General features: G+C 40.8%; 1 protein-coding gene across 2 annotated transcripts in view; it reads left to right on the top strand.

Annotated features, from left to right (window-relative positions):
• Nucleotides 1–17,092, top strand: part of SLIT3 (slit guidance ligand 3) — a 596,734-nt gene that overhangs the window by 52,298 nt on the left and 527,344 nt on the right. For both annotated transcript variants that reach the window (XM_036995101.2, XM_036995102.2), the window contains exon 3: nt 221–292. In XM_036995101.2, the coding sequence (XP_036850996.2) occupies nt 221–292 (72 nt within the window). The remainder of the gene's footprint in view (nt 1–220; nt 293–17,092) is intronic.

Raw genomic sequence — 17,092 nt, 5'->3', positions numbered from 1 at the left:
GTAGAAATGTGCAGGCGGCAAAACCCTGGTTACCGTGACGCCAAGCTGGGAAGTGAATTATCCTGTCCTACTAGACTGATCTGGGCTGGGGGCTGGGGACTGGGTGCGGGGGCAGAGGGTCATGAGAGGGGCCGAGTGACCATGCCTGCATGGCCTGAACCTAGCGTGAGGACCCCTGTGTTCCACCTGTCCTTGACCGTCGCTGCCTCTGTGGTTCTAGGCATCTGGAAGACAACCAGGTCAGCGTCATCGAGAGAGGTGCCTTCCAGGAGCTGAAGCAGCTGGAGCGATTGTAAGTACAGCAGACCTTTTTTAAAAGGTCTTGGGTTTTGTTTTGTTTTGTTTTGTAAATTGTCTTCATTGCCATCTGCAAAAAAAGTCTGCAATGTTTAATGAAATGTTTGCTATTATATTTAAAGCACATTAGATGCATGTTAAAGAAACATTGAGATCCACTTAAGCTCTTTTTTCTTTAATAGATGCTAGAATTCACATCTGGGGTTTGTTTTTCTCTTCCCAGACTTGAGCTGTTTCTGTTGATATCTGTATGGGGCTGGTTCTTGCCCAAGCCTCAGCCTTCCCCTTTGCAGAGGAAGGATGCCTGCAGTTCATTGTCCCTGTCATGGAAACCAGCGACAGATACTCCCTACTCCTCCGCATGGGTAGCAGGCTCCCCCTCCCAGGCCTGCTCCTCCCTTAGCCCCCTCAACCCCATTCTTGTGGGAGAGGAGGGACAGGCGAACTGGCAAAGCCTTTGCCGTGCCTGTATCTTCTCCGAGTGAGCATCAGCCTGTGTCAGGAAGCCCACACATTTCTACCAGAGAATGCATTGCCAGCAGTTTAAAAATAGGCCGATGTTCTGACTCTGAGAGGGAGAGAGGAACAGGGGTGGGCCTAGAAGCTGGATGGAGCCTCCATTCGTTTTGTGGATTAATGCTTTTGCAGAAAACTCTTGGGTTACTTTGATGAGAGGGGAAGTTCAGATGGTTAAGTGGGCAGGTTTACCCTCCCTTGGTGAATCACATCTCATAGTCCCTAACATCTGGATATTTGCTTTCTGTCCTTTAAGTGGGGATTGTCCCCAAGAGCACTTAGTCATGCTGGTAGGCGGCTCTCTTCCATGCTTCCCTCCACAACCTGGTTGACCTGACATTTCAGCCTCCTACTGCAGCTGGGGGATGGGACTGCAATAGTTTGCTGCTCCCTCAGCTTACCTAGAAGGATCACGCTTTATTTACCTGTCCTGTTGCCAAATCTCATCTAAAGAGATGGACCTGGATAGGGTGGAGGGCCTGGCACCAACTTGTTTGGTGTGTGATCCTCCATCTTTTCCCATGGATTCATTCCATCTGGGGCACCGTCTGGAGGGGAAGGAGTGTTACCTGGAAATGTCCTTTACTCCTCTCTGTTGTGTGAGAAGTCTCATTTATCACTCTCTTTCTGTGTCAAAGGTTAGCACATTCAATTGTTGGTTTGCAATGCAACATTTATTTCTTTCAAAGGAAAAACTGTAAAATAATATTGCCTCTGTTTACACATTTATTTTAAGTTTCTTAAAACTTAAATACTTATCCTTATTCAGATCAAGGAAAAAATAAATATGTGTTGAAACTGATTCCTTTGTATGAAATCATCAACATTTTTATGGAAGGATAAATATACAGTCCTTTGTGAAAAGGCCACCTCTTGCTTAATCTTCTGATTAGAAAGGTAAATAAATTCCCAGTTCATTAATTTCATAGTTGTTGAGAGTGAACTAATCCAATACCTTTGACATGCTAGGAACTATGCCAGTGTTCTATATGCTATCTTTTATTTTATCCCCCAAAAATTCTTGGGAGGTGTTATTATCCTCATTTTACAGATGACGAAACAGAGGCCCAGGGAGATGAAGCTAAAGAATTATTGGATGGTGGGGGAGTCAAGATTCAAAACCACATCTGTCTGACATCAAAGCCTTTCATACTTCTGTGCTACAGACATTAGATGAAGTATGATCTTTAGTAATGGCCCCGCAAATAGCTGCTCACATACCCATTTAACTCAGGCAATATCAATGAAATATTCTGGCAAAAGGCACTTTTCTTTGGCTTGGTGACCCTGGCTGAAATTCTGTGCATGCTTTAGAGACTAAGGGGACTAACACTGTAAGGTAAGCCTGGCTATTTCCCTGCATTGGTGTGTTAGTAGAGCAGTGTAGCTGCTGTACTGGATACACCTTCCAATCTCATGGCTTGACATAGTGGAAATTTATCTCTTAGTCATCTCAAACCCAATGTGTTCCTGGGCCTCTCTCCTCCCAGGGGAGACTTAAGGACACATACTCCTTCCAACCCTTAGCTCCGCCATTTTTAAATTGTAGCTTCCAAGGTACCCATGTTTGTGTGCATGGAGCCAGTGAAGGGAAAACAGCATGAAGGACTGCACAATGGAGGGTGTCATGGGTGAGGCCTAGAAGGAGTACTTGTCACCTCATGCTTACCTATGTTGAGCTGGGAATTATTTACATGGCCACAGTAAGCTATGGGGAAGGCTGGAAAAGGTGGTTGAGCTATATGCCCAGAAAGTAGGGGAAACAGGCTTAGTGAACAGCTAACCAGTGTCTAACTTATACTGCAAGTGCTCTGAAGAAGTCCTTGGTTAGGAAGGCAGCAGAAACAGGCAGCTGGACTAGTATGCACAGCTGGGTAGCTACCCTCCTTTAAGGATATTCAGTGTCAGCCAGAGGGGGTGTATGTGTGACATTATACTGACTAGTGTTAATCTCGTTGTGGACATCCAGTCTGTCCCCAGACTGAGAGCTATGGAAATCCATGGGGAAGTATAATTTACTTGCTATTAAAAACTGAAGAGCTAGATGGTTGATTGTGCCATCTCTCCTTCTCATTCCTGACTTACTCCTGATTGCATCTCTACTTTGATAGTAGATTAATCTTTATTTATCATACTCTCAAATACAGGTTGGAAATTATATGGATATTTTTTTTCTCACTAATTAGTTGTAACTCCCGGGAGAAAATATTTTCCCAGCCCAGGGCAAAATATGTTTGAAACCGAAATCAGTCAAAGGGAGAAATAAAATGGAAGAAACCCATTTATCGCTTACAAACAGTCGTCCACTTCTGCTCGCCTGTCTCTTGTGACCTGGCTGCAGAAAGAGACCCCATCCAACCTCTCTGGTCCAGATATGACCTCACTTCCCCTTGTAATTACCTACTGATATGGACATGGACTACTTCTGTCCATCCCCAAGGCAAATCTTGTCCATCAGGATTAGGATGCATGGAGGAGAGTGGTCCTATGATAAGACAGTGGCAGGAATGGGATCTCATCCTGGTCTAGTATACCAGACTTTTTCCCCCCCACTCCCTGCGGGAGTTACAGATGGGTCAATATATAGGGCTATGGGAGGTACATGCACTGGCCATAAAGATAAAACAAAACTTCCCTGTAAGATGCTCTCACCTTCTGGACATTTTGGTTATACTACTGTGATCTTTGGGGGCCACTCTGCTGTTACTCCAGGAATACTCATGAGGCCAGCTTCCAGGCCTTTTCCCCAAGGTGCCAGAAGGGCCAGCCCAAGCTGGTCTGTCTGTCAAAATGTCCAGGGCCACGTCCACTGAACAGAGTCCAGGGTTTAATGCAGTTGGGCTGGCAGCAGGATGTTGCTCTGCTGGCCATATGCTGGCTTCAGTAACTCCTCTTTGGTTTGCACGTACAGTTGTATAGGAGAGGCAGCAAGCTGTGTTAGTGTACCCACAGGGCTCAAGGCTCCTTTTCAGGGCTTCTCATTCAAACACCATAGCACTGTCCATAAATGAACTGACCAGCCCCGGAGACTACTGGAGTCTGACTTCAGGCAAGATTTCAACAAACCTTTGTACCCCTCTATCATGCCTGCCCTGATAAGGTTATATGGTACATGAAACTTCTACTTCATTCCTAATTGCTGCACCCGTTCTTGTAACGCATGTCCAGTAAAGTGGGTGCCTGATTCTGTCAGTCACCTGTAGCCAGCCATAGGCTGCAAAGAGATGCTCTAGGCCCCTTTTGGTGATTTGCTAATCTACATGACATGCAGGAAAAGCAACCAACAGTCCAGTAGCTGTGTCCACACAAGTCACGGTATACCAATATCCTTCTGATATGGGCAGAGGCCCAGTATAGTCTCTCTGCCACCTGACAAGGGGTGTTGGCCCCTTTACTATTGTCCTATGTTGCTGCGGGACTTGGTATAAGTCCCTTTTAGAGCACAGAATGCATTTCTTCTGGGCTCTGCTGACTTCTTCAAAGGTCAAAGGCAAACCCCACCAATGGGCTACAGCCCACTGTCTTTTGCCCCACGTGCAACAAACACTGATGTAACCACTGGGCTACATCAGAGGCAGGATTTCCTTCTAGCCAATGCATCTGGGCCAATGTGTCTGCTTCACCATATACTGGGGTTGCCAAAGGCAAATGGCAAGTCACATGATATACTCTAAGAGTCTTAGTCTGACCAAAGGCCCATAGATTTTGTGACAACTCTTGCCCCCAAAGGGGCTGGTGACCAACCATCCAGTTGGTATGGTACAATTTCAGTAGCCACAGGGTCAAGCTCCAATAGATGGTCCAGGTGTCAGTGCAGACAACTATAAGGGAGAGCTCCTGGGTGATCATAAGCCATACTGTCTGCAACTCAGCCCATTGACTACTCTTCTCCCCTCCACCTTCCATTCATATTATCTCAGTCTTAGGATGGAAAGCCACAGCCCTCCACTTTGGGGGCTGCCTATGACTGGACCCATCTGTATACCAAGCATCTTCAGGTGTAGGGGCTTTTCCCTCCTGATAAGGACTCTCAGCTACCAGTGGCTCAAAAGCAAGTTCTTCCTGTTTTCCACTGGTATATGTCACTGGCCCCAATAAATGTTGGAGTTATCCACTTAAGGGGCTAGTAGACACAGCACTATGCTACTGAAAGTATGCACCCCATTTAGCTAGTGTAGGCATCTGTGCCACACCACTCCATGGCCTTTGGTCGAGTCTTGCACCCACCCCATGATGGGGTAGGTGGTTATTACCTTGGTATGAGTTGTTCCGGTGATGGGCTCCATAGCCAGCAAGGCGTGGTACATGACAATCAGTTGCTTCTCTGTCAAGGTGTACCAAAGCTCTGCTCCTTTCCATACTTGTGACCAGAATCCAGTAGGTTGGAGTGCCCATTCAAGCTGCTGCCAAAGGCCCCATCCATAACCATCTTCAGTTACATGAACATCCAGCTCACAGGGCCTTGATGAGTCCATCACACTCAAGGTCTGAACTACCTTGACTGCTCACTTAGCAGCAGTAAAAGCAGCTATACATGTCTCATTCCAGTCCCACGTGATACCCTTTCATAACAGCCAGTATAAGGACTTCAGAATTTGTGCCAAGTGCAGTATAAACACTCTCCAATAGCTCAAAAGACCCAAAAACTCTGGTAATACTGCCACAGTGGTAGGGGTAGGGAAAGCCTGGACCTTGTCTATGACTTCTTCTGGGATAACTCTAGTTTTACCTGACCAGAAAAGCCCCAAGAACTTTACAGACAAACCAGGTCCCTGAATCTTGGTGCTGTTCACAGCCCATCCTTTCTCCTGTAGATGTTGCAGCAGTCTAGGAACTGCCCCTTCTAAACCTGCAAGAGAATCAGACATGAGCATGATATCATCAGTGTAGTGATGCAGCCACACTGTTTGTGTTTTTTTCCATGTGGCCAAGTCTGGGGCTACAGTTATGTGACAAATGGTGGGACTGTAGAGGTATCCCTGTGGAAGGACAGTGAATGTCCACTGCCGGCCTTCCAACATGAACGCAAACTGTTTCTGACTTTCCTGTGCTATGCCAATAGAGAAGAAAGCATTAGGTCCACAACATAATATGTCCCTAATTCATGACTGAGGGTGTCCATAAAGGCTGCTATAGGGGGGACAGCAGCATGCAAAAGGTGTGTGACTTTATTCAATTCCCTGAAGTCCACAGTCATACACCAGGAGCTGTCTGGCTTTCTCACTGCTGGCCACACTGGGGAATTAAAAGGACTATGAGTGGGCTTTATAATGCCCACCTTCTCCAACTTCTGTAAAGTTTCTGCAATTCCCTTGTGTCCCCCAGGCAATTTATACTGCTTAGTATTTGTCACCTGCTGAGGTACAGGCAGAGTTACATGGGGGTGCTTAACATGTCCCCTCAGAACTGCCTTTACCACACATACCCTCAGTCTGAACTCACCTGCAGTGGTCTGTAACCACAGGCCCTGCAGGATATCTACTCCCCAAATATACTTAGGGATGGGAGAAATGTACATGGTATAGTCCTTTGGGGGTAAACGCCTTATCCCCAATGGGATTTTGACTTCCTAATTGTCTTACCCCATAGCTATCTATCACAGCAGGGGTCCCAGGAAACCACTCAGGGTTGCCATAAATCAGAGAACACTCAGCTCCTGTGTCCTCCAGCGTCAGGACACGTTGTGCATTCACAGGGGACCAATGAATTGCTAATTTTACATTTGGCCTCTGGTCCCCACCATGTCCCCCAAGGTGGGGGCCTTGACACCCCCCACCTCAGTCAAACTGTGACACCCAGTCTTCCTTCTGTGGGGGTGAGGGCCCAGACAGAGCCTGAGTACTCTCTCTCAGGAAATCTTGCAGGGACAGAGGCCAGACATGAGGCTTTGCCTCTGGCTTCCATGTCCTGGACCTCAGTGGCTGGAACCGCTGCTCTGGCTTTAATTGGTGCCACAGTTCTAACTAGATCCTATTGGGCTGCCCATCAAGTTATTCTTTCACTACCCTGGCCTTTATCAAATCAACCCACATCTGGGTCCTCGAGACCTTCATGGGGCCCTTTGCACTTCTCCTTTTAGTCATAGCACATACTTCCTTCTGTGCTCCTGTTGTTTCAACCTCCCCCAGATCTGCTAAAGTACAAATGGCCTCACTTATGGGTTGCCCTATGTGGGGGGCAAGAATACTCAGTAGGGACCCAAAGAGAGATGGGGGAGCTGTATGGAGCACCAGATTTCTCATTCCTAAGGTGAACAATTCCTCATCAGGGCCCTGGAGGTCCATATTATAGCTGATATTTTTCACGGCCAACTCCCATAACACCTGCTGGAGCTCTGCATACATTTTCCAGCTACTGGGTAAGTATGGTAAATCACCCTGATTAGGCCAAACTTGCCTGATGGCTGCTGTCAGCCAATCCAGAAATGCCCGATTCCCTGAGGTGTGCTGGGTACTTTTCAACTGCTGCCAGAGAGAAGAGTGAGTCATCAGGGAAGCCAGTCTACCCATTTCAGAACCCGACACAACATTTTCCACCCCCATATCCCAGAGACGCAAAAGCACATAGGCAGAGGTTCTGATGGCTTCTGCCGATATTGGACACTCATGTCTACCAGCTCATCCTGGGTATAGGGGCTGAGCATGGAGTGCTCCACAATCTGGGGAGAGGGTGGCTCCTCCCCCTGAGGAGCCCATGGTTGTTGCATTTTTATTTTCTTAATTCCAAGGCCTTTAGTACTGGAGAGGTTGGTGCCTCCAGCAGTGGCCTTGGCAACAGGTTGGCCCTCAGCCCCACTCCCTTATCCTCTCCTGACATCTCCTCTACCATCTCCAGGGCGGAAGGCACCGCTCTCTCCTCCCCCTTTCCTATGGCCTCCTGCACTGCAGATTCTCCAGCTGCCACCTCCCTTGCTGCTAATGTATCTTCCAGGAGCATGACTGATCTTCTCAATAACTGTCCTTCTTTCTTAAGGACATCCCATAGGTCATCATCCAGCTCCTCCAAGAAATGCTGAAGTGTGTCTCTCTCCTGCCAAAGTCTCTCTCTCTCTTCTATAACCTTTTTCACTATTTCTAGAAACATACATCCCACAATCCCAGCTGTTACTTGGCCACTCACAGCCCAGCAGTCTTCTCTCTCACAGAGGGTTAATTCCACAGCATCTGGTGTCTCCACCCTTTCCCAATTCTGGGAAGACCCCACCCCACTAGGCGGTGATTTACCGTAGACCAGTTCCCCACTAGGGGCTCCCCAAATGGAAGCCCCACAGATAGGGGGACAATAACAAGTGAAGCTGCACCCTCTGCTGCTGCAGCCACTGGGGCCTCCCCACTATCCACAGGGGAGGTTCTGAGCATCTCCCCACCATCTCTAAGGGCAGCCTGCCCAAGGGTCACACCCATGAAGACAGATTTCGGATTCGAAGGTTCTGCCAACCACCGCCAGATGTAATGATGGGGGGGAAATTCTGGGGCAAAATACCTTTGAAATAAAAATCAGTCAAAGGGAGAAATAAAGTAGGAGAAACCCATTTATTCCTTAAAAGCAGTCATCCACTTCTGTTCACCTGTGTCTCTTGTGACCCGGCTGCAAAAAGGGACCCCACCCAGCCTCTCAGGTCCAGGTATGCCCTCGCTCCCCCTTGTCCTCACCTATTGATATGGAGATGGACTAAGGCCAGGTGAGAGATTCTGGAAGTATTGTGATTTTACTCACATTAGCTTTTTTTCCCCTTTGCTTATTTTGCCTACTCTCCACCTTCCCTCCTATGGTAACCACCAGTCTGTTTTCTGTGGTTATCAGTCTATTTCTGTTTTGTTTTTGTTTGCTATTGAGATTAAGCAAAATTGTATGGTGTTTGTCTTTCTCTGTCTGACTTATTTCACTTTGCATAATACCCTCTAGGTATGGAAATTATGTGGGTTTTAATAATTCACTTTGGAGTGTTAATTTTCATTTGGAATGGTCCTTATTGGTTAGGTATTTTGAGCCTTAATGGAAACAGAGGAAGAATTCTGTCCTTCAAGTCTCAAATCAGAACTGTATTCCTCCATGAAAAGACACCTGTTATGGGCTGAGTTAGGTGTATCTCCTTGTAAAACAACATATGATTGTTCCTATCATAGCACTTATCACACTATATTTTAATACCCTATTTGCCTGTTTGTCGCTCCCCGAAACTATGAGTATGTGGAGGTGAGGAATCGTGATCTTTTTTACTCTTAATCTCAAAGCCTTGTAAATACTTGTGAAATTGATACTTGGATTTTTGTTCTATACAAGAAGTTCTGAACTGGGACCAGTTTTCTTCCCCAGAAGATACTTGGTAATGTCTGGAGACATTTTTGGTTGTCTCTGCTGGAGGCTGCTACTGACAAGTATGGGTAGAGATCAGGAATGCTATTAAATTCCACAATGCACAGGGCAGCTCCTACAACAATGAATTACCCAATGAGTATTATTACAATATTAATAGTGCTGAGGTTGGGAAACTCCACTTTTTACCTACTATGCATCAGATAGCATCTTAGACACTTGGCATATGCCATCTCGTTTAATCCATACAACAGTAATACGAGGGTTAGAATTATGTCCCTGATGTGGTAAAATATAAAACTCAAAGCATTGCCTATGAAGTTTTGTTGTTACATATGTTTACTCTAAATCTAATTTAGCTGGATCTGATCTCTGGTTTGCAGGATAAAGGAACAAGTTAAATGAGACCAAGAGGAAACAAACAAATCCTGTAGGTGGGACATTCTGTAAAACAACTACCCTGGTCTCTTCAAAAAGCCAATGTCATGAAAGAGTGGGAGTTGACTGTTCTAAATTAAAAGAAGTTTAGGCTAGAAACAGTAACACAAAAACTGGGGATGAGGGGGTTTGGTCAATGGAGTTTAAGTGTTCTAGGATCTCTGAATTATCCAGGAAATGACAAAAAAGTGCTAATGCTTACTGCCTCATTGATTCAAGGATGTATTGTAATCTGTAGGCTAGCCTCTAAAAAGAATAGTTTAAAATATTTAACAACCCAATAGATGGAAAAAGGACATAGAATGATTCTGAAAAAATGTGATTAATTCAAATAAGGGATCAAAGGAGAGAAAAAGGAACTAGAACAAATTGAGACAAAGAGAAAACACATAGTAAGATGATGCATTTCAGCAGGAAAAATATCATATATTTTGTATGTAAATGGGTTGATCTGCCATTTAAAAGACAAAGGATATGTCAGATTGGATAAAAAGCAAATAGCAATTATGTTTCTTACAAAAGAGAAACATTAAACAAAACCAGAGAAAAGTTGAAAGCAGAAGAATAGAAATGATACCATGAAAACACTGACCGCAGGAAGGTTGGTGTGGCTCTGGTCATACTAGAGAAAACAGACTTTCAAACAAGGAACATTATTGGAGGCAAAGAGGGCTATTTCATAGTGATAAAGTAGTAAGTACGTGAGAAAGACATAATGAATCTATGTTTGTATGTGTCTAAAAACATAGCCTGAAAAATACATAAAGCAAATGTTGACAAAACTAAAAGGATAGACAAATTCATAACCATAGTTAAGATACCATATTTATAATTAATAGAACAAGTAGACACAATTATTAGTAATAATACAGGATATTTCATGACAAAGTTTACCCATGTGACCTAATTGTTATTAGAGAACACTGCAACCAACAAGTGTAGAATAAAAATTGTTTTCAAGTGATTATGGAACTTTTATCAACTACTGGTCTAGAAAGCAGGTCTAAACAAATACCAAAGGATCAAGATAGTATGGAGTATTTTCTTTGATCACAGCAGAAAAATTCACGAAGTCAATAAGAAAACACTAAGTAGAATGTTTCAATATTTGTAAGTCGAGTATATATTCCTAAATAATTTCTGAGTCAAAGGACATATCACAGTGGAAATTGAAAGATATATTTTTCTGAATGCTAATAAACACAATATATCACAATGTGTGGATTGCAGCCAAAGCCATGCTCAGAGGGAAACGTAAAACTTTTACCTATGTCATTCGACTTATGATATATGTTTTTTCAAGGTTGTGTTGTGAATATTCTTTTTTTTAATTAAGGTAATATTGATATACAATTTTATGAAGGTTTCACATGAACAACACTGTGATTTCAGCATTCACCCATATTATCAAGTCCCCCTACACACCCCATTGAAGTCACTGTCTAATTTTATATATGCTATATATAACATATATTTTTTAAAAAGTAAGACTAAGATCTTGATGCAAGTATCCATCTTAGGAAGCCAGAGAAAGAATAACAAAGAAGAAGAAAGGAAATTAATGAAAGCAGAAATTTACAAAATAGGAAGGAATACAAATAGAACAACTCTAAAAAGCCAAACTTTATTTATTGAAACAATTAATAAAATTATAAAAACTGGCAAGACTGATCAGAAAACAGAATGAAAAGAGACCAAATAATCAATATAAAGGATAAAAAAGGGGAGACATAACTGTGAATTTTACAAATATTACGATGATAATAAAAGCAGCTTTTGAACAATTTTATTTCAGTGATTTTAAAGATGAAGTGAAATTGAAAACTGAAACAAGAAGAGATAGAAAGTCTGTGTAGTCTGTATCTATTAAAGAAATTAAATACTTATTTAAAACATTCCACCAAGAACTGTCTAGGCTCAGATTGCTTCACTAGTAAATTTTACCAAAGTTTTAAGGTATAAATAATATCAATTTAACATAAACTCATTCTATAAAAAGGATGGACATTTGTCATTTGGGTAGCATAACCTTTATAGCAAAACACAACAAGGACATTTCAAGAAAAATTATAAACCAACATAGTCCATGAATTTTTATATACATTTCCCAACAAAATACATGAAAAAGGATATATTACAAGTTTGGCTCACTTTGAGACAGAACAATATTTGAAAATCTCCCTCCCCAATTAAAATAATGCTGAAAAACTAGGATAGCAAACCAAAGACATACAAACAACAGTTACAAGAAAACTAGTAGACAAAGTTACCTAGAAAACCCTTGCCCTGCGATGTATGTAGGTGGGAAAACAACCAGTGGGTACAGACTTGTGTTGTCTCATCTGTGTGGGAGAAAGAGGAGGGCAGGCAACTGAAATTCTTATGGTCCTAAGGAAAGAAGGAGATTGCTTAAATTACCAGTGTATACTCATTGAGATACAGTGTCAACCTAAGAAAAGATGCCAAAAATGGAAGGGAATTTAATTAGATCCAATTATGGCAAGTAAAAAGGAACCATGGTCCCATAATGACTGATAGTACTTGGAGTGTTCTGGGCCGCATAAAATTCTTTAAACTAACAGGAACACAGCTCTTTCAAAGCAAGCCTACCACTGATAAGAAACTTCTGGAAGTAGTTGATCAGAACAGGAACAATACTAGAAATGAAAAAATAATGTCTTGATGAAAGTGTTAGAAATCACCAGAGGACTCAGATTTTCTAAAATACAAGGCCATATTTTTTGTTAGTTTATGCAAAAACACCAGGAATGAGCTATAGATGCTTGAAGCTAAAAAAGCTATCAATCCCCCACCCCTGCCCTCATAAAACTACAGGGAATCTCTTTCATCTGAGAAATAAGCAGCCAAAAGGATTATGATTGAAGTTCACACAAAATGTTTTTTTATAAGAAAAATAAAAAATGAGAGGTATACTAACCTTCCTAGAAACAATGAAAACATGCAAGATAGAAGTACCCACAAAATGTATGAAAACTGTGATGGAATAGTTCTAAACTAGCTACAAATTTATGATCTTATAAACTATAAAAGAAGAACATGAGTCTCAAATTTAAAAACTCAGATATTAGAAGATTAGAGAAAAGTAGGATTTGAGAGAAGCGGCAAATAGCTCAAGAAACCATTCAGAAATAAAATAAGTCATATCAAAATAAATAATGCCAATATGGAAGAACAAACTTCACAAAATTATACTATCCAGCTTTAAGACTTAGTATAAAGCTACGGTAATCAAGACAGCATGGTGCTGGTAAAATAACAGGCATATAACTTAATGGAACAGAATAGAAAGCCCAGAAATAGACCCATTCAAATATAGTCAACTGTTTTTTTTGACAAAGGTGTGAAGACAATTTAATGGAGAAGGAACAAACAGCCTTTACAATAAAAGGCTCTGGGACAATTGAATGTTCACATGTAGAAAATCAAATCTAGACACAAACCTGAAATCATACATAAAATTTAATTCAGAATGGATCATAGACTTAAATATAAAATGTAAAACCATAAAACTTCTAGAAGAAGGCATATGAGAAAAAATCTACATGACCTCGGATTTGGAGATGTGTTTTGTTTCTATTTAATACCAAAAGCATGATCCATGAAAGAAATTGGTCAATTGAACTTTGTTAAAAATAAAAACTTCTGTTCTGCAAAGGGCACTGCTAGGAGAATAGAAAGACAAATCACAGACTGGGAGAAACTTTTGCAAAATGTGTATCTAATAAAGGACTTTATACAAAATACACAAAGAACTTTCAAAAGTCAAGAGTAAGAAAACAAACCCCCATCCCCTAAAGAGAAAGAAATAAAATATTTGAAGAGGCACAATGCACCAAATAAGACGTATAGATGGCAAATTGCATATGAAGAAATTTTCAACATCTTTTTCATTAGGACAATGCAAATTAAAGAAATACCACTACACACTTTAGTTAGAATGGCTAAAATACTAAGAACTGATAATACTAATGGCTGGTGAGGAGGCAGAGTAACAGGAACTCTCATTTATTGCTGCTCAGAGTGCAAGATGTTATAGTCACTTTGGAAGATAGTTTAAGTTTCTTACAAAGCTAAACAAAGTCAAGTCTTAGAATCCCCATCAGTGATTGTAGGGGTTCACAGAAGAGAGAATGGAGGGTGAATAGGTTTAGCGTGGGAAAGGAGGGTCTTAGGATGGTGTAACTATGCTACATTACACTGAACTAGTGGATACATGACATATGCATTGATTAAGACTCAAAGAATTTTACAGCATGAAGAGTGAGCCTTAATGCATATAAATTTTTTTAATTATTCAAGAATTGGAGGATCCCAAAATAGAATACACACTGTAATGAATATATGAATCAACCTCATTGAAGGTGATGGGGAGAAAGGTGCCAACCTAAGTAGGTTTGGAAATGAGTGGAGTCTGTGAGACTAAAGGCAAAGGGACCAGCACAGAAGAACTGTATTCAGGTTGACAAAGTTGTTCCCACAGGGGTGTGGCTTAACAGTTCTGATATCACTATACATGTATATTAGAATTGAACAAGGGTGGATGGTGGGGACAGGTTTCTCACTGTTGAAATGGGTGGTTAGAGACAAGCAATGGAGAAAGCTATGATGATCCATGTGGTAATGGATTAGAGTTGGAGATATCAGTATGAACAAATATTTAGCCTAACAGAGATGTTGTCACTTAATATATATGGATAGATACATAGAAATACTTATTGATATGTGAATATACATAGGTTTGTACACAAGCAAATATTTCCTTGCTCTGTTAGCAAGAGGGCCTAGAAGCAATAACACTGCAGTAGCGATGAGCATGCCTAGCGCCCAGATCTTGGTTTCTGATATCGTTCTCCAATAAACAGGGACTAAGACATCTGGGAGAAATGGGTTGAGTCTAGGACCAGGGCTTGAAATTGGTTGTGCCAGAAAGGAAGTGCTTTAGGAAAAAAATCATAATTCCAGGAGTATGTCAAAAGGACACAGGAGCAAACTGCAGGAGCCAAAGCTGACACAATTTCAGCAACAAAAGAAATACATTTGTACTGGATTATAACTAAAATATGACATAAATATCTATGAATCCACATTGATATAAATATTCTTGAATAAATAAATACATCAGGAGAGAAGAAATTTCCAATGCAGAAAAATTCTGAGTAATTGATGTGGATTTTCTGCCTTCAGAGAGGTGGAGCATAATTCTCCACTCCTTAAATGTGGGCTTTGCATTGTGACTTCCTTCAAATGAGTACTGTGTGCCAAGGGGAGGGCAGGGAATAATAACCGTACAGTGGAGAAATATCACACACACTGCCTCAGCCATATGACCAAGGTCAATATCAAAAGTGGTAAGTCATGTTGATAGTATATATCTTTGATAAGATGTGATGCAAATAGCAGTGTACATCTGTGATCTTCATCTCAAAAGCCCATAGCTCCAGTCTAACAAGTAAAACATCAGACAAATACCAATTGAGGGACATTCTTAAAAACATCTGAACAGTTCTCCTCAAAACTGTTAAGGTCATCAAAAACAAGAAAAGTCAGTGAAACTGATGTAGCCAAAAGGAGCATTAGGAGACATGATGACTAAATGTGATGTGAGAAAAAATTAAAACTAAAATTAAAAATAAATGTAGTGTAACATCCTGGATGGTATCTTAACACAGAAGAAAGATATAAGTAAAAACTAAGGGAATCTGAATGAAGTATTGACCTTAGTTAATAATAATGAATCAATATTGGTTCATTAATTGTGACAAGTATACTATACTAATATAGGATATTAATAATAGCAGAAACTAGGAGTGGGTTTTATGAGATTGCTCTGTATTATTTTCCCAATAATTACGTACATCTAAAGCTATCCTAATTGAAACAGTACATTTTTTTAAAAGTTGACTGTTGCCAAGCCTTGCTTAAATTACAGCTTCATAAGCAAAATAAATGTTGGTATTGTTTTACACCACAAGTACTACATGTAGACTAATCTAGATGGAATCCGAGAGCAGATAAATGGAATGGACAATGCTTTCAGAGAGATGGAAAGGTATGTTTTTAAAAAACAGTAAGAATTTAATATAGAGATGAAAAGGATTTAAAAGAAAGTGATAGAGAAGTCAAACAAGCCTTAACACACTTAGATTATAAATCTTTGAGGAAGAAAACTGAAGCAAGGTGACAAAATAAAACAAATAGAATGAAAATTTCCTGAAGTAAAAGATGTGAAGGTGCATATTGAAAGGACACAGAACGCCTGAGGAAATATACCCTGGGAGTTCAAAACCAAAACATATTCTAATAAAACTATTACATTTTAGGAAAAATATCCTTAAGCATTCAATCCAGTAGGCACTTACAATGGAAAGAAAATCTGACTCTCTGCATACTTTTTTTAATTGAAATATACTTGATAAACAATATTATATTGGTTTCAAGTATACAATGTAGTGATTCAACAATTATCTGTATTATTAGATGCTCACCCCAACTGGTACAGTTACTATCTGTCAACACAGGAAAATACTACAGAACTATTGACTATAGTTTCTATGCTGTACTTCCATCCCTGTGACTAATTGATATTATGATTGAGATTTGGTGTCTCTTTATCCCCTTCACCTATTTCATGCACTCACCCCAAACCCTCCCCTGTGGTAACCACCAGTCACTTCTCAGGGTCTGTTTTGCTGTTTTGTTCATTTTGTTTTGTTTTTAGATTACACTTGTAAGTGAAATCATATGCTTTTTGTCTTTTTCCACCTGGCTTATTTCACTTAGCATAACACCCTCTAGGTCCATTGTGTGGACCTAGACAAATGACAAGATTTCTTTCTTATGGCTGAATAAAAATCCATCATATATATGTACCACATCTTTATCCATTCATCTATTGATGGACACTTAGGTTGCTTCCATATCTTGGCCATTGTAAATAATGCATTGATAAACATAGGGGTGCATATATCTTTGCAAATCGGAATTTTTTTCTTTGGGTAGGCTCCTAGAAGTGGAATTACTGGGTCAAATGGTATTTCTATCTTTAGTTTCTTGAGGAATCTCCATACTGTTTCCCATAGTGAGTGCACCAATTAACATTCCCACCATCAGTGCTGGAGAGTTCCCTTTTCTCCACATCCTTGTCAACACTTGTTATTTCTTGTTTTTTTGGACACAGGTCATTCTAATCAGTGTAAGGTGATATCTCATTGTGCTTTTGATGAACATTTCCCTAATGATCAGTGATGTGGAGCATCTTTTCATGTGCCTTTTGTCTATCTGTATATCTTCTTTGGGAAAATGTCTATTAGGTCCTCGGCCCATTTTTTAATTGGGTTATTTGTATGGTTTGTTTTGTTTTGATGTTGAGTCATATGAGGTTTTTTTTTTTTGGATATCAGTCACTTATCAGATGTATCATTTATGAATTTATTCTCCCATACCATAGGTTGCCTTTCTGTTTTGTTGATGGTTTTCCAGCATACTTTTGACACCAAAGCCAGAA

The sequence above is a fragment of the Manis javanica genome, chromosome 1 (genome assembly GCF_040802235.1).
Source record: "Manis javanica isolate MJ-LG chromosome 1, MJ_LKY, whole genome shotgun sequence".
Taxonomy (NCBI): Eukaryota; Metazoa; Chordata; class Mammalia; order Pholidota; family Manidae; genus Manis; species Manis javanica.
This window is presented reverse-complemented; position numbering and strand designations above follow the sequence as displayed.